General features: G+C 43.8%; 6 protein-coding genes across 6 annotated transcripts; 4 read left to right on the forward strand and 2 right to left on the reverse strand.

Moving 5' to 3' along the window:
- Positions 1-1567: 1567 nt before the first annotated feature.
- On the reverse strand, positions 1568-4859 carry LOC131271958 (uncharacterized). The gene is made up of 4 exons (XM_058273553.1): positions 4588-4859; positions 3107-4520; positions 2674-3034; positions 1568-2594 (listed from the first exon to the last, which is right to left on the reverse strand). Exons 1-4 carry the CDS (start codon positions 4806-4808, stop codon positions 2464-2466), a joined length of 2127 nt encoding a protein of 708 aa, XP_058129536.1. The 5' UTR covers positions 4809-4859; the 3' UTR covers positions 1568-2463.
- A 299-nt stretch (positions 4860-5158) lies between these two features.
- Positions 5159-8494, forward strand: LOC131261259 (GPALPP motifs-containing protein 1). Its single transcript, XM_058263244.1, has 3 exons — positions 5159-5284; positions 6825-7964; positions 8039-8494. The coding sequence occupies exons 2-3, from the start codon at positions 6825-6827 to the stop codon at positions 8186-8188; spliced, it is 1290 nt and encodes a 429-aa protein (XP_058119227.1). The 5' UTR covers positions 5159-5284; the 3' UTR covers positions 8189-8494.
- Positions 5383-6727, forward strand: LOC131261260 (phosphatidate cytidylyltransferase, mitochondrial). The gene has a single exon (XM_058263245.1). The coding sequence runs from the start codon at positions 5577-5579 to the stop codon at positions 6582-6584; it is 1008 nt and encodes a 335-aa protein (XP_058119228.1). The 5' UTR covers positions 5383-5576; the 3' UTR covers positions 6585-6727.
- Positions 8495-9917: 1423 nt separating the features above from the next.
- Positions 9918-11140, forward strand: LOC131272858 (cyclin-C). Its single transcript, XM_058274728.1, has 2 exons — positions 9918-10631; positions 10703-11140. The coding sequence occupies exons 1-2, from the start codon at positions 10044-10046 to the stop codon at positions 10913-10915; spliced, it is 801 nt and encodes a 266-aa protein (XP_058130711.1). The 5' UTR covers positions 9918-10043; the 3' UTR covers positions 10916-11140.
- Positions 11141-12017: 877 nt separating this feature from the next.
- Positions 12018-15283, reverse strand: LOC131261072 (serine/threonine-protein kinase polo). The gene is made up of 6 exons (XM_058262974.1): positions 14601-15283; positions 14130-14354; positions 13419-14046; positions 12998-13325; positions 12666-12912; positions 12018-12573 (listed from the first exon to the last, which is right to left on the reverse strand). Exons 1-6 carry the CDS (start codon positions 14703-14705, stop codon positions 12382-12384), a joined length of 1725 nt encoding a protein of 574 aa, XP_058118957.1. The 5' UTR covers positions 14706-15283; the 3' UTR covers positions 12018-12381.
- A 686-nt stretch (positions 15284-15969) lies between these two features.
- On the forward strand, positions 15970-18517 carry LOC131261551 (T-complex protein 1 subunit alpha). Its single transcript, XM_058263616.1, has 2 exons — positions 15970-16132; positions 16623-18517. Exons 1-2 carry the CDS (start codon positions 16060-16062, stop codon positions 18221-18223), a joined length of 1674 nt encoding a protein of 557 aa, XP_058119599.1. The 5' UTR covers positions 15970-16059; the 3' UTR covers positions 18224-18517.
- Positions 18518-20666: the final 2149 nt, after the last annotated feature.

Below are 20666 nucleotides of genomic sequence, written 5' to 3' on the forward strand. Positions count from 1 at the left end.
CACGGGGTTTCACGCGCGAAATAAATATCGATCACCGTCCCTACTGTTCGTAGGATATTTGATAAATACGTTGGATGTGTAATAAATATAGCAATAAAATAAATAGATAAATTATTAACCTACACTAGCCGCTAGTTTGGCCAACTGCTTAGTTGGAATTTGTCGCAACCGTGCATTCCGTGGTGCAACGGAGCGCCGGTGTACTCCAGGCCCGCCGTTTGCTGAAGTGGCCGAATGGAAATTCTCATTTTCACTCAGCTCGATAGACGCAGCTGCAGTGCGAACAGATCTGCTCTGCACGTCTCGGGACGACCGAGTCGAGCCGTCCGACGCCTACGGAGGGAAAACGAAAACTAATCCTCAGGGAAAAACCGTTTTCACGACTCGCACGCCGTTCGCCGGCTCGTACGATCGTAGGCGATACCGTGTGCGACCGATCGTGAGGTTTTCCCATCTGCACGCGTTCACGACGATGGCAAACAGTTAGCGGCCGAAGAACGGTGACGGCATGTGCGTGGAAATATACTCTCCGTTACATATTCGATAGATTATGGGAGCAGCAATATTTGCGGTAAATTAGTTCTATGTAACTACATATGCTTGCAACATAAATTAAACCATAGTTTAATGGTGCCCAGTCAGTATCCTGAAAGTAACGTTGCTCTCTAATTTTCGTCACACACTCTACAGACATGCTGGGCTGACAAAAACACGAACCGCCAGTCGATAGATCGAGTACGTGAAAAGGATGTCAAAACATTGTGATGCACCGTACAGGAACGAGAGAGATAACATGCCGCGAGGGATGCCGACGTCTCGAGAAACCATCAAAAGGATCAACGACACCGGCGGTACGCGTTTTTTTTTTTTTTTTTTTGCCGCCAAATGTAAACCACGAGCCGGGAAAAAAGGTGGAGAAAATAAACTGCTTAAAACCAAATCGAAACGCACGAAAGGTTGGGAAACGTACGCACATATCTGTTACGAACAAGGACATCTTTATTCCAATATTTCACAAAAAAATGGGTATAAGTAACATAATATCGTTCGTACTTTCATGTCCATATGCTTGATTGAGGTGTACAAATTAAAACACATTTTGATTTATGAAAGCATTCTTTATTTATAGCTAATAATAGTTCCAATAATATCGACAAAAATGAGAGCAAAATATATTATTTATTAACGATTGACAGAATCTGCCTTATTTAGCCAATTCTAGAATTTCTTTTGGCGCACGGTTTCTACGTAAATGTAGCAAAGTTCAAATTTTATTTGATGAAATGAGTTACTAGATATGTAGTCAACGATAAGAAACTTACAGCATATTGCAAAACACGTTTACTTATGAAAATTCACCTATTTAGGTTTAGTTCCGAACATTTAACTTTTTTGCAAAATCGTGCTACCGAATCACGAGTTCTACGAATTTGTCGATTTGTACGAATTTGCTTCGTATGTAAATTTTACGAAATTACAAATCCAATAACAAAAAATAAAGGATATGTTAATAATAATATATATATATAGAATGAATAAGAAAAAATAAAGATAAGCAGCATCAGCATCGTTAACCTGCAGTCCTTTAAAAAGAACTGATGTGCATACATGTTTATAAATGATTTGTTATTAAATTGATGAAACAATACATTTAAGTTTGAGTCAATAACTGAATGTGAGCGAAAGAACTTCGCTTAGTTAATGACACTAATCACTTCTTCGGTCTACTGTCAGAACTTTGATGAAAAGCGCCGCAGTCTTATACTTATCACCGTCCGTCGATCAACGATCTTCAATAAATCCAATGTACTGATCGTGATCCATGCAGGTACTAACGCGCTACCCTGAACCATTTCATCAGCAACCTTTTTGCCATACGTTTTAAATTCTTTTGTTTTCAGAACATTGTTCTAAAATGCCGCTGTCTTATCCTTATCACCATTCAAAACAATCTCGCAACCATATCCAACATAACATACTGCTCCTCCATACCGGCATTTACACGGTATCATGAACCGTTACTTCGATCAATTGTTTCATCGAGCTTCATTCTTGCGAGCCAGGCACGTACGTGGGTATTTACTTTCTTTTAATGCTACCTAATTCAATTTGCTTTGGACCATGTCGATGAATGCACAGTAGAATTTTAAATTCTTATCGATTCCTTAACTTTGAATTGAATTTGAACCACGGTCACAAGCGACGCACACGTAATATGTATGTATTGTTAATCGTATTCTGCGCTGTAAATTCAGTTGTCGAATAGACAGAGAGTTCTCTCTCTCTTAAAATGTATTCTTGGGCATCTCGCAGATTTTGTTTTTCTTTTAACTAACCATCATAAAACATCTAATAAGATTATTGTCAATGTTTGACATCATTTAACCGAAATTTCATAATATGGCATCAGCAAACAAGAACTTTTTATGACATCCTCCATGCCATTTCGGTAATATCCTGTTATTAGTCAACGGATTCAATAATTGCATAGTATACCGTTCCTTCTCGATACACATCCGCTTTCAGACTTCTTCCTACAAGCGTCCAAGTTTTATTCTCATTGCTGCCGATGGCATTCCGTAACACACTTGGGTCTGTACGAGAGGGGGAAACAACAGAGTCAACATTTATTTAAAGCCTTTCCTAATACCTGTGGGCAACGGTTCTACTTACTTTTTACGGTAATACAATGTACGTAAAGTTTACGACTGAGCTCCAAAGGATACCGCCGAACATTACATTTGTTGTCCAAGGTGCAAGCGAAATCTACATCCAGAAGATGATATAGGCCATCGCCAAGGCTTGTAGCGCGCCGCCACAAACCGTTCCAGTTTACCAAGCAAGCTTCATTCTCCTGTGCCACGTACGGGGTAGGGTCCATCTGTCCATATTGGTTGCACTGTTGGGTTATTTTTTCCAACTGCAACATTTCAGATTGCAATACCACTGCTATGGAACTCGATGTTACTATCTCCGATCCATTCACCATACAAAGCTTAATCCCAATTCCTTCGGGTAGTGAGCTACGTTTAAACTAAAATTGAAGGGAACATGTATGGTTATTTATTTATTCATTTTTTGACATTTCATGTAGCAAGTGTCTTACCTCGTCGAAAAAAATGGGCATGTTAGAATCCGGAAAATACGCCGCTAGTTGCTTTAGTGCAGGCTTAGTTCCCTCTTTCACGGTATCCTTTTCATTCGTCTCGTTTTTTAGCAAAGACAGTAGCTTTTTGCTTAAAACGTAGTTTTCAAACCTGTGCAATAAATCCACCATTTTGATGTGCGTGTTTGGTAAGTTGAAAACTTTTGAGATTTCGAATTCTTCAGTATCAATCAGCTTCTTGAGAAATTCATACATCAGCTTCGTGAACTGAGGAACGTTTTCGATGGAAACCTCATACGTCATGCACCTAGCGTACTTGATGTTTAGATCGTTGATTACTTTAAACATCTTCCAGTCAACAGTTGCCGAGTTTCCAAATTCTGGAAAAATGACCTTCACGTTGGCTCCATCGATCGATTTCACCACGGCACGATAGTATACACTTTCCAAGGGCGCGAACACAATGTCGCCCAATTCTGGAGGTTTCGAAAGGTGCTCCTTCGTCTCACGGGCCGCCTTCATCATGCATTTCATATACTCTATGTACGGGCTCGGTGAACCGTTGAGCCCATGCCCTACACCGTATATATAGATTGTGCTGTCCTCAACGTGCGAAATTGTAACCTTTTCCCCTGGATTTGGGAAAGCACTCGGTCGTAAGAAACGTTTCTTGGCAGCGGTTTGCTTTGGCAACAATGGCTTTGGCTCTACCTTCTGTTCATTCGGGACAATGGCACAAAGGATAGATTCCTCCATATACTTGGCGGACAGATTTGCAACCTTGCCGTCTTCGGAGCTTTTCGGAGTTGGTTGTTTTCCATGCTCTTCCTTTTTCGAAGATGACTTTGACTTCGCCGTATTTGCCACTTCAGCAATCCCTTTTTTCTTACGATTGACTTCGGCAGATAGTGGCTCCTTTACCGGAAGGGCCGGGAAATAAGACAAAATCTGGGGTGGTGGTACAGAAAAATCTGCCTGCTCCAGTGGAATCGGCATGCCCTCCAAATGTTGGGATGGACGTAACGGCATCGGAACACTGTAACGTCGCTTTTGTAACGACAATTTGGATGGAATTGTTTTAATATTGGCCTCAACAGGTGCGATGGTTGAATTTGTGTGAGAAACAGATAATTTCGCGTTTGCCGAGGATGTGGCGATATTAACCTCAGCTGGTGCGACCGTTGAATTTGTGCTAGACAAAGATAATTTGGCATTTGTCGAGGATGTGGCGATATTGACCTCAGCTGGTGCGATGGTTGTGTTTAAGTTAGACGACACGGGCATTTGGGGCCGAGATTTCTTCGGTGTTGGCGGACGTTGTGCTACGTTTTGCGTGGCTGTTGGACACGACAAATTACCCAAACTCGCCCAAAATTCAGGAGCGCAGTAAACCGGTGTCGCCTTGATTAATCGACTGTAATCCATACCATAGAATATTCAATGCTCTACATTGCAAAACATTTTCAATAACAGATACTTACGGCAAGCATCGATTGTTCCTGTGGTATTGCCAATCGGACAATTGGCAACGTACACCACAGTACAATGAACCACAGATGCAGCATTGAAAATCTGCACCCGGATTCTCACAAAATGTACACGCCATCGGTACCGACACTGGTTTTATTGCTTGAGGAGCCCCCAACTGTTTACTTGGTTTTATTTTACTTTTCATGACAGTCTGGCGCTTAAATTGCGGCATATTTCAGTAATTTTCTACTAACGCGATTCACAGTTTCCACGAAAATAAAGTGTGAAGCGGTTGATGTACCTGTTGAAGTCATTGCTGTCAGTGGAAATATGACAGAACGTTCCAGTATCAGCTTACTGGCACTTATCGCCGAATTAATTTCATCAAGAATCAATTATGCTGTCGTATTTTGATGAGATTTAATTAAAATTCAAATTTAGGTGATTATGCGATTTTTCATCATACACCAATTTTAAAGGAAATTTATTCGCATCGTTCCAATGCTGTCAGTTTCGAACGAATATTCTACCTTTGTTTCCACCGGGTCTTCCAATTCCGTCAAAACAATTACTCTGTTTTGAAAATCGGTCTAAGCAATTCACCTTTTTTATTTTGTTCTTAAAAGCGTTTCGTTCGAGTTCTTCAAAGGTTTTGAATCCGACAATCTCCAGGGACCATCCGCAATCAGGCATCCCCAACATCCGACGGTGAGTGTGAAACATTCGTTTCCAGGGGACAGGCATTCGATTACCATGAAAGAAGTTGTTGAGCTGCGTATGATTTTGACATTGCTGTCTTGGCGATGCTTTGCGGCATTCGCAGTGGATTGGTGACGATCGATAAGCATTGCGAGGCGCCGGATTACACTCGCAATGTGTTAAGTAATATTATATACGCGAAAGCAATTCATGAATCCGCGTCTGTTCATCATGCTTTGTTAGTGGCTCAGTGGGTACCAGTACGAGATTGATAAAGTGTCGCTTAAAACAAGCCGCAGCAATGCTTTCACGAGGCAACACTGCACCAATGTTCTACCGGATACTGTCAAAGTTCCCGCAAAGCTTTTCTTTTTGCTTTGCGTACGGCTCCGGCGTAAAACAACAACTTGGGTACGACGCGGTGCGATCAAAGCGCAACATGATCGATCTCATATACGTTGTGGATAATGCGCACCGTTGGCACGCGGCCAACCTGGAGCAAAATTTCGAGCACTACTCCAGCATGCGTTTGCTTGGCGGCGGACTGATAGCGAAATATCAGGAAACGTTGGGTGCCCGCGTCTACTTCAACACCCTGGTACAGATTCCCCAGGAAGACGTGATCATCAAGTATGGTGTCGTGTCGACGAAAGACCTACTGCAGGACCTCGTAGACTGGCGGAGCCTCTATCTGGCTGGACGGCTACACAAACCCGTAGAAATCATACGCAATGCTTCCAGCTCGAAAATTCAAAACGCCATCGAGCAGAACCTCCGTTCGGCCGTACATGCGGCCCTTCTGTTACTCCCGGAAAAATTCACCGAGTTCGAGCTGTACCGGGCAATCTCGAAGCTCAGCTACACCGGCGATTTTCGGATGATTTTCGGTGAAAACAAGGACAAAGTGAACAACATTGTGCGGCCACAAATTGAAAACTTTCGCAATCTCTACGCGGCCACGCTCGACGAGCAGCGCCACTGCCTGGAGCTTCCGTTCACAGGCAGTGACAATCAGATATGCTGCCAGGACCTCTCGGAAACGTCGATTTTGGCCCATCTTAACGGTCTTCCCAAGTGGCCCGTACGACTCATCGTGGAGCGTCAAACGAGTGGCCGGTACCGCCAGGACACGGAAGATATACTCATCGGTGTTTCTCGATCGTCGAACTACAAAGAAGTTGTTGCGAGATGTTTGCGGTCCATCGTCTGGTCGAGCAGTGTGTGGCAGTCGATTAAAAATATTCCCACTGCCGGGGTCAGGAAATCCATTCGTTACAGTTGGGCGAAGGCATTGAAAACATTCAGCTAAATAAGCCATCGGAATCGAAGCGGATTAATTTTCTTCAGGGAATAAAACGACTAGTCGATAGTATTGTAAATAATGTTTCAGATAATGCACGAATAAAGGGAAGCTACAGCTTGAAACACTCAAAATTGGGGTTATTGGCTAAAGAGATAAAAACCAATTTGGGATTGATTGAACACAAATGTATTGTTTGCGATTGATTATTGAAACCAGGAAATAATGTATTTCACCATCCATATTCAGATGTCCGACTCGGATACTACCGATTCCGACTGCGGTGTGCGATACAAAACAACCACCACAAGGCACAAACATTCTTCGGCACCATCAACCAGCAAACCGGATCGAGCTTCATACCGCGAAAGCCAAAGTACTTCGCGCCATTCCGATCGAAGAAGATACCGGAGGAGTCGTAGCAAAAGTCCTGACCGGAGAAGATATCGACGGAGATCCCGTTCAGCTGAATCATCTGCTCATTCCCGGACGCATAATCGTTCCTCACGATCGTCGCGAAACGTTTCACCCGAACGAACAGCAACAACACCGAGTGAAAAGTTGTTGGATATATCCGTCTCTTCCGTTTCCTCTCAAGATGATCATCTGGAGCAACATCAGCGTGAGGAAAAACAATCAAACGAATGTTTCGGACCTTCGCTTCCTCCGGCTGTAGCAGCGTCAAAAGAACCATCTGACGAGCGTGACGGGGATGAGTGTTGTGAAGTCATCGGTCCAGCACTTCCTCCACATTTGCTTGACCGAAAACCTGAGCCTTTACCAGAACCTCGCAGCATTGGACCTTCACTACCACCCGGTTTCAACCCCGCGCACGCGGCCAACGACCATGCGACTTCCGACTCTGAACTTTCTCCATTCTCTGAACCGGACGACGAAGATCCGGATGACGGCGACATCATCGGCCCGCTGCCGGGATCATCCGGATCGCGCGCAAATGTCGAGCTTGAGCAACGCGCGCTAGAAATGAAAATACGCCAGATGGAAGAAGCTACTGCCTTGGCCAACGGTACTTCCCTAAGCAACGTGCCGAAGGCACGTGAAGACTGGATGCTCGAGCTGCCCGACATACGAAAGATTCCCGATATGGGACTCGGCGCACGGCAGTTTCGGACGCGTGAGAAACCCGAAATCGGTGACCGCTCCGTGTGGACCGATACGCCGGCAGATCGTGAGCGCAAAAAGAGTACCGGTGTGGTGCGATCGTCGAAAGGTAGCGATCCCGCCGAGGATCGCGAACGCGAACGAGAACGGAAGCTCATCGAGAAGCGCGATAAGGAACAGGAGAAAATGGCAAAACAGCATAAGAAGAAACAAAAACGTGACAAAACACTGCTGGAGATTCATCAGGACAAACTGAAAAAGGAAAAGGTACATTTGATGCAATAGTTCTCTTGGGTATAGAAAACGATTTATTTTTTTTTTTTATTTAACGAAACTTGCAGAAGGATTCGACCGACGGTACTAGGAGGCCATTCAGTCGGGATTTGGATCTACAAGCCAACAGGTTCGACGAGGCGCAAAAGAAGGCTGTAATGAAGAAGGCACAACTTTTGGATACCCGATTTTCCAGTGGCAGCTCAAAATATTTGTAGAAATTGAGATTATCGACTGAATGTCTGAACGAGACTTGTCAAGACAAAAAAAAAATTAACAACAGTCAGGGATAAGCGGGATTGTTGTTCCTTTTTTTAAATAGAATTAGCAACGATCCCTTGGTTGGAGATATGAAACCGTAGTTCTCATGGAAGTGCAAATGTATTGTATAAAAACCAACAAAGGATGTTATTGAATCTTAAGCGTACCGTTAGTTTGTAGACATCGATTATGTTCTTTCGTAATGCATTTTGATCATGCCATTTCATTTGCAACATCAATAAAAAGAGTATGAAGGACTGTAATTTATAGAGATGTACCTGATACTGTTTCCAAAGTAATATTGAATGAGAACGTATTGTTGGCATTATTTTTCATTCGCATATTTTTTTAAATTTCAATAACCGTTGGAACCTTCTTAAATCTTCATATTTGACGTAAGCTCAATGTCAGTTGCTTTTAGTGATGGGAAAACCAAAACAAATAGGGATTGGAATCATATGAATCAAATTCGCTCTGAGATCTGGATATGCGAATACAGTTGGTCCCCGCAGTACGCGAATGTTTGGGACCGAACGCAATAGCGTACAGTCTGTTCCCGAGTTACGCGGATAATGGGGACCAGAGAAATCCGCGTATCTCGAATTTCCGCGTATCTCGAATATTGCTTGACACATAGTTTATACTAGGAGTTAAGAGATCGAGCTCTTGTGTACATGTATCATAGAATATTCAAAATTTTTCTTTGATCATTAATATGAATGCAATGCAAGCGTATTCAAACAACATAAATTGCAACAAACGAAATAAAAAGCGTAAGTTATGCAAATGTGTAATTTACATATTTATTCGTGTGGTTGTACATTTCAGGAATTTAAATCGATGTAATAAACCCAATCTACTGTCAAATTTTGAAAACCGCGTATCTCCGAATCCGCGTAAGTCGAGAACCGCGTAACTCGAGAACAGACTGTATATCGAATTTTCGCGTATTGCGGATTTCCTCTGCCATATCGTTTATACCTCATATTTAAGAGTTGACACTGAGAGGGAAGCGCTTATTTAACATATATTTTATCCAAATCACCAATAAGTGTTCCATTTATTACATTGCATAATTATGTCTGTGTTAAAAAGTGCATTTTAAAAACTTCATTTTACCAAAACAAAGTAAAATTGACTAGTCAGAACTCAAACAACGCTATGAGCTGTCAGTTGTAAAAAATCGCGTATTGCGAATTCGCGTATATCGAGTATCGCGTACTGCGGGGACCAACTGTACAGCGTATCATAAATTATGTTATTTTCTTCTCAGTAAATTTAAAGAACACGGTTCTTAACAGCAGTCTTTTGCTGATTTTCTTGACGAATATGCAAAAACTAATATGAACTGTACTTGATGTATTTGATTTCATCTTCCAACATATGAAAGAGCGTTTCTAGCTAGTAAACTAAATATCTGATGGCTTAATGTCCCCGTTCATGATTGCATGCTACCGTTATCGAAATCTGTAATGACACATATCAATTGAGGGGAAAACCGAAACCATGGAGAAATAAACACCTCGTGGAAGAAAATACTTCCTAAATTCGGCAGTATAACAATACCATCTTTATTTGATCTACGATTAGACATGGATCAACTCTGATTCGAATCCTTCAAATAAGATCCAATCGAATCTATTCCCGATTTTACCAACACTAGTTCTCTTCAACACTCGAGATAGAGAAAATTGTAAATATACACAAATTGGATAGTCGAAGCTGTTTACAAACAGCTCCACAACTGGATTAAAAGGAAAGAAACTTTGCATTTTGTGTAGCCCCGAATAATACCAGCACGCCGACGAAGAAATGGCGGGTAACTTCTGGCAAAGTTCTCATCACCAGCAGTGGATTCTGGACAAGCAGGACTTGATACGGGAGCGTCAACACGACATGAAGGCTCTGTCGGAGGAAGAGTATCAGAAAATCTTCATGTTTTTCGCCAACATCATACAGGTGCTTGGTGAACAGCTTAAACTGCGCCAGCAAGTCATCGCAACCGCAACGGTGTACTTTAAGCGCTTTTACGCGCGCAATTCGCTAAAGTGCATCGATCCGCTGCTGCTCGCACCGACATGCATCCTGCTGGCGTCGAAGGTGGAGGAGTTTGGTGTTATTTCCAACTCACGCCTTATTACCACCTGCCAGACGGTCATCAAGAACAAGTTCGGTTATGCCTATCAGCAGGAATTCCCGTACCGCACCAATCATATACTGGAGTGCGAGTTCTACCTGCTCGAAAACCTCGACTGCTGTCTGATCGTGTACCAGCCGTACCGCCCGCTGCTCCAGCTGATGCAGGACATCGGGCAGGAAGAGCAACTGCTAACCCTTACCTGGCGGCTGATCAACGACTCCCTACGGACGGACGTGAGCCTCCTTTATCCACCGTATCAGGTACGAGTATGAGGGCTACCTTTTTTTCGTTTCACTCCGCAATGCAAATGAGTCCCGTTTGTTATTCCCAGATCGCCATCGGATGCTTGCAGATCGCGTGTGTGATTTTGCAGAAGGAACTCAAATCCTGGTTTGCCGAACTGAACGTCGACATGGACAAAGTGCAGGAGATTGCACGGGCGATCGTAAATCTGTTCGAAGTGTGGAAGGGATACGATGAGAAGAAGGAAATACAGGCACTGTTGGAGAAAATGCCCAAACCCAAACCAGCCCCGCAACGGTGAAATGACGGACAGGGGCAGAAATACCGGATGCACTACGAAAAATCGTCACCTTTTGCGATGTGAGCTGCAGTTGATGAAGTCCCACAAATGTTTGGTCTCTCGCGTATACAGTAACCAGCAGAACTGATTCCATTTAATTCTCTAGATTATAGACATATGTGATTCGGCGACTTTCTAGACGACGCAGAGCAGCATCTAAACGAATAATAATTTATTCAATACTATCTAAAACTGTGTGTTTTTTTGAGTTTAAAATGTACTTACTGCCTCAATACTATTACGTTGTAAATGATGTTCTTCTTTAAAACTCATGTAAATGCAGTAAAAGTATTCGTCAGCTTCCCTCGTCTTCCGTATTGTCATCATGCAATAGGGCCAAAAATAAGCTTTCAATCATAAACTATTTTTTTAAAGTTCACACTCGTTTTTTTATTGCTTGTTTTTAGTATTGGTTTCGCAAGCAGCGCAGCAACAATCAAACAACCCGGAACCGGAACCGGAATAAAAAAAACGGATCGATCAATATTTATTCCCCAAATCACTTCGCAATGGCTCTTCTTCTCGATTTACTTATTTATTTGCATTCAAATACACGTCATGCAGGGGGGTGGTCTGCACCAGGTCGGGAGGTTTATTTTCAAGACGTCCGTAAGGCACAGTTTTGTGTGTTTTAATACTATTCGACAATGCCTTCGGGCTCTTCTGTTGTATAACTGTTTTAAAAACCGATCGCGAAGATGAGAATGAATCGAATTCATGAACATAATTTCAACCACAAAACATATGTGATGCTACTTCATCTCCGGCCGGCAGTTCGTACTGAAACAAATAATTTTGGCACACTGTAAAAATACGTCTGTTCTGTTTCTAATCCTGTATATTTCAAAGGGAACGCGGTGTGCATCACCGCTTGCATTCAAGGGGTTGTAGACTTTTAAATTCGGTAAAATTAACTTTCCCTTCGGTGTGATTCTTACAAATGCTCATAATGGCTCGATTGATGGAAGCTTGTAGGGAGTCACAGATAGCCATTTTTGAATACGTTCAACAACGGAATGTAGTATAGAAACACACTGTACGGACCAAAAACAAACGGAACAAATGCTGCGAACCAGGACTGTATTCAATGGGGGGAGGAGTGTGACGTTACCATGCTGTTCAAAACTCCGCACCGACAGTATCGAGCAAGTAAGAAAAAAATTCCGCAAAAAATATAAAGTAATAATAACTAAAACCTAACAAAACTACAAATCGTTTCATTTTTTTCCTATAAACCATTCCAAAATCGAAGGATCATCGCTCATCGTTGGTAAGCACAGCAGCGTTGCCATGGAGGCGCTTTGTGGTTTGTCGAAAAAAAGAGTTTGAAAAACCGTTAACAAAGTGTCATGTATCTGTGCTTCGAGCGCTTAGCTTTCCACCACTATCGAGCATTAAATCATCTGGCAAACCTTTAATCTCACTTTCTAGGCCAACTTCTCCAGCAGCTTCTTAATCTTTTCATGCGCGTATCGAATCTTCGTGTACAGATCGTTCGAGCAGCCCTGCTCGATAATAGTCTGGAAGCGGTAGGTGCGGAAGTTTTTCTGATTATCCATCAGCGTGACCGCGCGCATCCGTGGGCACAGGATGATTTTCTGATGATCGGAGAAGTTAAGCTGGGTTTTGGATGAAGAGAAGAACAAACATTGCGATATGCAGAAAGTTGTGTGTGTGTTTGGATGCGTTCATGGTGGCTACTGCTACTTACTTGTACGGTGCCGTTCGTTAAATGCATAACCACGGCGCACATTGTTCGGAACCAGGTATGCATATGGGGAATACGGGATAGCTTATCATTCTCATTGTTCCCCATGCCAGCACCAGCTTTCACCAGATGCTCCATCATGTACCGCTTGAAGTAAGTCAGCAGCTTCATCTTCTTTTCGAGATTCGGTGGGTATTGATCCATAGTATGGTAAGACTCTTTGCCCTCCTTATCGATGAAATGAACGTTCCTGAAAAAAAGAGACAAATAACAGGTTCTTGAAGTAACCATTCCGGTGGGTAAAATTATGCAAATACAAAAAGCCAGCTACATACAATCCATTGGCAAGCATTATCAGCTTGGTGGTATCGTTGAACATCACGCCCATGCCTTCGTCGCTGAGCTGGTACCCGAAGCCGTACTTGTCACTGTAGTCCACCCATTTAGAAACCCAGAACAACGGTTGGACGGCCGGATCCGTATTTTCGTCGTCCAGATTGTTCGTTAGCTTAGCCGGCTTAGCCAGGAACAGTTTCATCAGCTCGTGGTTCAGTACTTCTATGTCATTACGGTATGTATCATTGTGGCGCGAAATCATGCCGCTGGCAGTGATAGGATCGTGGAGATTATTCTTCAAGAACGACGAATCCAGTCGAGTATCATCTAGAGAGAAGAAAAAACATGACAAATGTTAGAAAACATTTTCGCCAAGAACAAGTGTTTGGAAGATCATTTAACAAGAGCATAGCCACTCACCTCCACCGTTAACCTCGGACAGTGGTTTCCGGCTAATGCGATCCACTTGCTCCAGCTGATCCGCCCGCGGGGCCATCGTAAGGCATGAGATGGGCAACGATGCCGGAATGTGTCCGGTCGTGATAAATTCGAACTCGAACAGCTTGTTGATGCGAGGCCGCTTCATCGGGTCCGACTGCAGCATGGCACAGATCATATCGGCGGCACTGGTGCGCAGGGTAGGGGGCAACCGGTAGTCGCACTTCCGGATCCGACTGTACGTATCCTTCAGGCTCTTCGTTTCGAACGGTGGCTGACCGACGAGCAGCGTGTACATCACGCAACCGATCGACCATATGTCCACCTCATAGCTATGCCCCTTCTTGTTCAGGATTTCCGGCGCAATATAGTTTGGCGTACCGCACAGCGTCTTCTTGCGCTCGCCCTCAAACTCGATCTTTGTCGCCAGCCCAAAGTCACCGATCTTGACGTGCAGCTCATCGTTCAGAAACAGATTACCAAGCTTCAGATCGCGGTGAATGATTTGCTTGTCGTGCAAGTACTTGACGCCCGTCATCACCTGGTGCATGTAGTACCGACATTCGTAGTCCGTGATGACTTTACGACGCTTGTGCAGTTCCATCATCGACTGTGAAAAACAAAAACGAATATACCAAAAACTGGTGGAATTAGTGGCCTCTTGTTTCTCTTCCTATTGCTTCCAATGCTTACCCGTTTCTTGCACAGTTCCAGCACTATGTAAATATTCAACGGATCGTCGAAGAAGCTGTGAAACCCGACGATATTCGTGTGATTCAGGGATCGATGTATCGCAATCTCTTGCGTCATCTTCTCCTTCTGATTGTGCTTCATCATGAGCTTCTTGGAGACGATCTTCCCGGCAAACACTTCGTTCGTGGCCACATCAACTATCTCATAGCATTTGGCAAATCCTCCCTGGTGAATACAGATCCCAGACCCAGATCAACCATTAGTCACGTTTGTCGGGACAACATTTTGTAAATCTCCTCCGCCATCTCCATCTCCGGCCCTAGGGAAACAATACTTGCTTTCGCAGCCAGTTCCTCCAATTGGAGGTTAGATCCCAGCAGGACGCTTAGCATTGCAACACCCCATTTGGCATACCGTTTCCCTGCCGTCTGTCACCAAGCCGGTAGAATGTCTTCAGGAACGCATGCTTACCTTGCCGAAAAACCGCAAACGCCGGTACGTTCGTTTGCTGGCCGCATCGTAGAGCCGCTCCGGTATGTCCACCGCTTTATCATCGGGTCTCGTTGCACTGCTCATGTTTACCGCGCTGTTTTGTGCGGGGGGCGACAACTGGCGAAAAAAGCGTGTGTCGAATCAACACGTAAAGGACGCAAACAGGTAGGCCGACAAAAGCGACAACTCTTCTGACCAGTAAGACTTGTGGTTCAACCAAACAAACAACAAGACGGGCAAACCACGCTTATTTCGTCGTCGCAAACTTAAACCATTTAAGCGATGACAATCTCCAGTTCTTCCAAGCTGGGCGCTCTAAAGGTGACCACTACAAACGCGACAAACACCGTACGCCGCTTCTTTATCCTTGATTCCTTGCTGGTTGTGCGAAAGGGAGAGGAAGCCCCCGAGAACGTCAACGGTCTGGCAAAGAAGACGGTTGAAAAACTCAAACGGTTCCGGCGGTCTGAACGGTTGTCACTAACACTAAAAAGAGCGCGCGTTTGCGACCCAGAACAGAATGGACGGAGAGACGGATTGTTCGTACGCAAAGGAAGAGCTTTCCTTCCTTGGATTATAAAACTACAATTAGATATCAAACAACAGTTGCTTCCTTCGGGATTACGTTTCTTTCAGCAGACCATATCACTTCTCCGATTATTCCACACGATGCTACACGACTTTACACTATGCGACCAACAATGGGATGACCGTTACTTTTCGAATATCAGTATAGAATACAAGTTTGCTCGCGCGATTCACTGAAAAGACGATGATGTGTATACAATCTTTGACGATCTCGTGAGTACTTCACAGTGAGATAATAAAAGTTTACGGTGATCAGCAGTTTACACGAAACACAGTAAGTAAAAAATCACTGCTTACTACAAACCGAAGTTTGCTTCGGTTGCAATTCACTACGAAAAAGACTGGTGCAAACGGGGACCGTGTTGGCGAATGGGTCTGCGAATGGGGATTTGAACGACTTGAAGATTCATCCCTCTAGACAGATTCCAAAGATTCGAATCCCATTTGACGGATTCCAAAGGTTCGAATCCCATCTGACGGATACCAACGATTTGATTTGTTTGGGATTCGTTTTGGTATCGAAATAGGTTAGTTCAAAGAATTTGTTTGAAAAAGGTTTTGTTTTATTAAAATGGAAATTTCCATCAGTTGTTTAAGGAATTCTTCAAGCATTTTACTACTTTTTACTTTTATTAAAATCCGAACCGGTTCTTACTTGACACAACGCGTTAACGAACACCCTGTACTCGCTCAACTCAAGTATATACATCTTGGCAAGTCCTGTCATTCGAATCCTCTCGAATTGTCAAAGACCGTCGAAAAGAAGTGTGCGGAAAACGAGCGGTGTGTATTCCATCGAGTGAGCAAAGAATTGTTTCTCGTGTCTAAGTTTAACTGAACATCGCAAAATATGTCCACGGTCGCAAGCGCCTTAGCTCTAGCCGGAAACCGGTCGTCCGGAGCACCAGTCCGCACACAGAATGGTAAGACCCATTATTAGGGATACGCAACTTGGTGCCGCCTTGCCTGTTGGTCCGTGGGTGTTCCAAGATCACATGCTACATATTTGATAAATTTCGGGTAAAATATCAATGAACATGTTGTTTTTTCTGTGAGAAATTACATGTTTGGGTATAAAAAGCATCATTCCATGGATAATTCGTACGAACTTGCCCTTTGGAAACAAGCATTTGCAAAACCGGCTTCATGTTCAAGGCTGGGTGCTAAAATTAACATGGTTTTGTTCAATTGAAAAACATATACCTCGATAGGTTTTGATGAATAGTTTATTGTATCTTCAATTGTAAAATTCGTCGGACTCTAATGTTTTCTCGTAATAGTTTTTTAATTTGTCGAAACATTTTCTGCAGCATGACTCATTCTAAAACGAATTGTGAGGTTATGGCGCACACATAAACATAAGATGGAAAAGTGGGTTTTCAACACAATTTCAACATTTCCCCTTCATTCCAGTGATGGCTGCCAGCTCAATCGCCAACATAGTGAAATCTTCGCTCGGTCCCGTCGGGCTAGACAAGATGTTGGTAGACGATATCGGCGATGTGACGGTCACTAACGATGGTGCGACGATTCTAAAGCTCCTCGAGGTGGAACACCCGGCCGCGAAGGTGCTGTGTGAGCTGGCCCAGCTGCAAGATGAAGAAGTAGGAGATGGCACCACCTCGGTTGTGATTATCGCTGCCGAACTTTTGAAAAATGCCGACGAACTCGTCAAACAGAAGATTCATCCGACGTCCATCATCGCCGGGTACCGGTTGGCGTGCAAGGAAGCGTGCAAATACATCTCCGAACATCTGACAGCGCCGGTCGACGAACTGGGCCGGGAAACGCTCGTGAACGTAGCCAAAACATCGATGAGCTCCAAGATCATCGGTGCCGATGCGGACTTCTTCGCCGCGATGGTGGTCGATGCTGCACAGGCCGTGAAGATTCTCGACCCGAAGGGAAACCCGGCCTACCCGATCAAGGCGGTCAATGTGCTGAAGGCGCACGGAAAGTCGGCCCGCGAAAGCGTGCTGGTCCAGGGGTACGCACTGAACTGCACGATCGCATCGCAGCAGATGCCGAAAAAGATTGTCAACGCAAAGATTGCGTGTCTGGACTTTTCGCTGCAAAAAACCAAGATGAAGATGGGCGTGCAGGTACTCATTACGGATCCGGAGAAGCTCGAGGGTATTCGTGCCCGAGAGCTGGACATCACGAAGGAAAAGATCGAGAAGATCCTTGCTACGGGAGTGAACGTGGTGCTGTGCAGTGGCGGAATCGATGATCTGTGCTTGAAGTACTTCGTTGAGGCCGGCGCCATGGCTGTGCGACGCGTGAAAAAGTCCGACCTGAAGCGTATCGCTAAGGCCACCGGTGCCGCGTACCTTACTTCCCTCACAAACATGGACGGCGAGGAGAGCTTCGACGCTGGCTACGTCGGAGAGGCCGCCGAGGTGGTGCAGGAGTTCATCTGCGACGACGAGCTGATCCTTATCCGTGGCCCAAAGGCACGCACGGCCGCTTCTATCATCCTGCGCGGTCCGAACGATTTCTACTGCGACGAAATGGAACGCTCTGTCCACGATGCACTTTGCGTAGCGAAGCGAGTGCTGGAAGGCAAGAAGGTTGTTGCCGGTGGTGGATGCGTTGAGGCGGCTCTCTCGATCTATCTGGAAAACTTTGCCACCTCCCTGAGCTCCCGCGAGCAGCTGGCAATTGCCGAGTTTGCCAAATCGCTGCTCGTTATCCCGAAAACACTCGCCGTCAATGCGGCCAAGGATGCTACGGATTTGGTGGCGAAGCTACGCGCCTACCACAACTCCAGCCAAACCGTGGCCGATCATGCCCAGCTGAAGTGGTACGGGCTGGACCTGATCGAAGGTGTGGTGAAGGACAACAAGAAGGCGGGCGTCCTGGAGCCGGCAATGTCGAAGATCAAATCGCTCAAGTTCGCCACCGAGGCAGCGATCACGATTCTACGAATCGACGACATGATCACGCTGAACCCGGAAGAGAAGGGGGGAAAGAACTACGGCGATGCTTGCGCAGCCGGCGAGCTCGACGGTTAGTTCGTGCGCTCGTTGTTGTGATCAGTATGAAGCCGCCTTCAGCATCAATGCTCCGTATTTTAAGCTTACTAACAACGGTTCATCTTTTGCCCGACCATTGAATGGTCGTGCTGTGAGCAATTCTTTTGCACCCCTCTTACGTTTGTCTCAACCCTAACACACCGTTTCATCATTTACACATTCACTCGCAAATGGCAACACAAACTCATATTATTCTTACAATTTAATATGTTTCACTTGTATGCATTTGTCTTCTCGCGTGAAACATTACACGAATAAAATATTAACTATATACGGAGCATGTTTCGTCATTGTTAATCTTGAGAAATAGGGCTCGGTATTTAATGGCCACTCGGTATTTAAGTCACGAGCGAGAACACATCGCCGGAAATTTTGAAGGTTGGGCGCCGTGTTTTCGAATAGTCTTGCCTTGAGTATGGCAGTCAAATCCACACAGCAAAATTTTATAAACATTTAAAGTTAAAACGAACTACATATGGTTTTGTGTACCGCAAAACATACGGCAAATACAGCTTCCAATTGGAAAAATCCGGAATGTTAAACATTTTAACCTATGGAATATTAAATATTTATTTTTTCATTGATTTTTTTTACAAGTATCAATCTAGGTAGCTTTTTTCCAACCGGAAAGAATGGTTTTAACCAGTACATTTGGGACTATGCTATTTTTGGTTATCACTTGAACATCAATGTATTTATTTGATGTTTATTTGAGCTTTGATGAGTTTTCTATTTAACATTTATTTTTTTAATTCGAATTCGTAAATTTGAAACAATACTTAATTCGATTAACTAACTCCAAAACCTGACTGGTATATGATTGCATGTGTAGAGCACTTAGTCAACGAAACTGTGAATAATTGTTTCACAGTTGGTTTTTGTCTGTTATCAGATTCAAATCACATGTTGAATTGCTTTACGTAACGTCTGTGTCTTTCCCTCTCGTACGAGAATTAATTGTGCTGGTGTCGAAGCGAATTTCGGTAGTAGATTTTCACACCGAAGCTCAATTTTCTTCACATGCCCCATTCCTCCATTCATTCAGGAAGCACATCCAATGTGCCAGTAGTCTTTTTTTTCTAATTACCTACAGATGGGAGTCAGTGTTTGTTTTGTTAAGGAGTGATGATGAAGATCACAGGAGTTCGTAGCATAACTTGATCCTACACATCAGTTCACAGTTTAGGTAGGGAATATTTTAGCAGACCGAAGCACTTTTTTAAAATAAAACCTATTAATATACATGAATTCTATGCGAACGATTTCTATTTCAAACATTTTATTCGAAACAACCTCCTAAGCAAGTTACAACTAAAATAATTAGGTACAATAATACCTACTGTACAAGTTCCAATTGATTGGAATGAGATGAAATTGAATGAAACGTCCTTGTGAAAAAATATAGCATTACATGCTCTTTTTAAATAGGGATAAATATTCATCAACACATAACAATGCAAATTTGGTAAAATACAGGCATTTTACAATTTTACACTAACGTCCGATGCATTCATATTTTGAAGTGTCGTACAAAGTTGTTTGCCTTACACCTGCACACGAAAATTCACAATCCCTTCGGAACGTCTGTTGATTAATCAAGCAAAGGTAAAACCCGTTAACGTAAGCGATTAAAAATAAATGTGGCGATCACTTCGATCCTGCGCGCCCCCGCACACACCTAACGTTGGTGCGGGGAAACCGAAAAATCCGCTCCAAAATATGCAATATCCATGCGTTGTTTATGCCCACCGGTACATCCACCCACACTGTTCGGTGTTATTTTTACCTACTGCACCACTGCCCTATTTACCGGCCATGGGTACATCTATCCACGGGTGGGACATGCCCTTTGAACGACCACTAAAATTGTCTCACCCGAGCAGTTAGTCGTCGTTGTCGTCGTCGTCGTTGACGTACCTTCGAGGGCGGCTTCACGGCAAGCCGTAACAACGCAACGCGTTTGAAGATTCTTGACCCGGAAATCGCATCACTCAACTGGGGAGTTGGTTATTTGTGGCCGGACGGGACGATCACCAAAGACTTTCGGCTGCAGCAAGAGATCATTCATTCCGCGGCATGATCATTCGGGACGCGCGGGCAATGATCGATTGTTTACAGTTTCCTGTGGGATTAAATGTAGGCAGTGATGTATTAAATCGAGGTCGCACAAACCACATAACAGTGATTTTTTGTCAAAGAAAAAATACAATTTTATTTAAAATGCCGTGAACCAAACACAAACTAAAGTATTTTATTATTGGGCACATGTAATTTACTAACGCCATACCCGTAAAACTAAGATGAGAATCGACAACTAACTTCGTTTTCATGGAAATACTGCCCGAATCACCTGTACTACCCATGTACAAATGTTTTCTTTTAGAATAATTTTAATCGATGCAAAAACCAAAATTTGAAGGGT

This window comes from Anopheles coustani, chromosome 3, assembly GCF_943734705.1.
Source record: "Anopheles coustani chromosome 3, idAnoCousDA_361_x.2, whole genome shotgun sequence".
Lineage (NCBI taxonomy): Eukaryota > Metazoa > Arthropoda > Insecta > Diptera > Culicidae > Anopheles > Anopheles coustani.

What these genes read in the sequence shown, in the direction of transcription:
- LOC131261260 (XM_058263245.1), top strand. Translation starts at nt 5,577, where the DNA reads ATGCTTTCACGAGGCAACACTGCACCAATGTTCTACCGGATACTGTCA.
- LOC131261259 (XM_058263244.1), top strand. Translation starts at nt 6,825, where the DNA reads ATGTCCGACTCGGATACTACCGATTCCGACTGCGGTGTGCGATACAAA. An exon ending in ACAAACTGAAAAAGGAAAAG is followed by an intron (nt 7,965 to 8,038) that starts GTACATTTGATG and finishes CGAAACTTGCAG; the next exon opens with AAGGATTCGACCGACGGTAC.
- LOC131261551 (XM_058263616.1), top strand. Translation starts at nt 16,060, where the DNA reads ATGTCCACGGTCGCAAGCGCCTTAGCTCTAGCCGGAAACCGGTCGTCC. An exon ending in ACCAGTCCGCACACAGAATG is followed by an intron (nt 16,133 to 16,622) that starts GTAAGACCCATT and finishes CCTTCATTCCAG; the next exon opens with TGATGGCTGCCAGCTCAATC.
- LOC131261072 (XM_058262974.1), bottom strand. Translation starts at nt 14,705, where the DNA reads ATGAGCAGTGCAACGAGACCCGATGATAAAGCGGTGGACATACCGGAG. An exon ending in GTTTGCGGTTTTTCGGCAAG is followed by an intron (nt 14,355 to 14,600) that starts GTAAGCATGCGT and finishes TGTATTCACCAG; the next exon opens with GGAGGATTTGCCAAATGCTA. An exon ending in ATAATGCTTGCCAATGGATT is followed by an intron (nt 12,913 to 12,997) that starts GTATGTAGCTGG and finishes TCTTTTTTTCAG; the next exon opens with GAACGTTCATTTCATCGATA.
- LOC131272858 (XM_058274728.1), top strand. Translation starts at nt 10,044, where the DNA reads ATGGCGGGTAACTTCTGGCAAAGTTCTCATCACCAGCAGTGGATTCTG. An exon ending in TCCTTTATCCACCGTATCAG is followed by an intron (nt 10,632 to 10,702) that starts GTACGAGTATGA and finishes TGTTATTCCCAG; the next exon opens with ATCGCCATCGGATGCTTGCA.
- LOC131271958 (XM_058273553.1), bottom strand. Translation starts at nt 4,808, where the DNA reads ATGCCGCAATTTAAGCGCCAGACTGTCATGAAAAGTAAAATAAAACCA. An exon ending in AGGAACAATCGATGCTTGCC is followed by an intron (nt 4,521 to 4,587) that starts GTAAGTATCTGT and finishes TATGGATTACAG; the next exon opens with TCGATTAATCAAGGCGACAC. An exon ending in TGCCCATTTTTTTCGACGAG is followed by an intron (nt 3,035 to 3,106) that starts GTAAGACACTTG and finishes CTTCAATTTTAG; the next exon opens with TTTAAACGTAGCTCACTACC.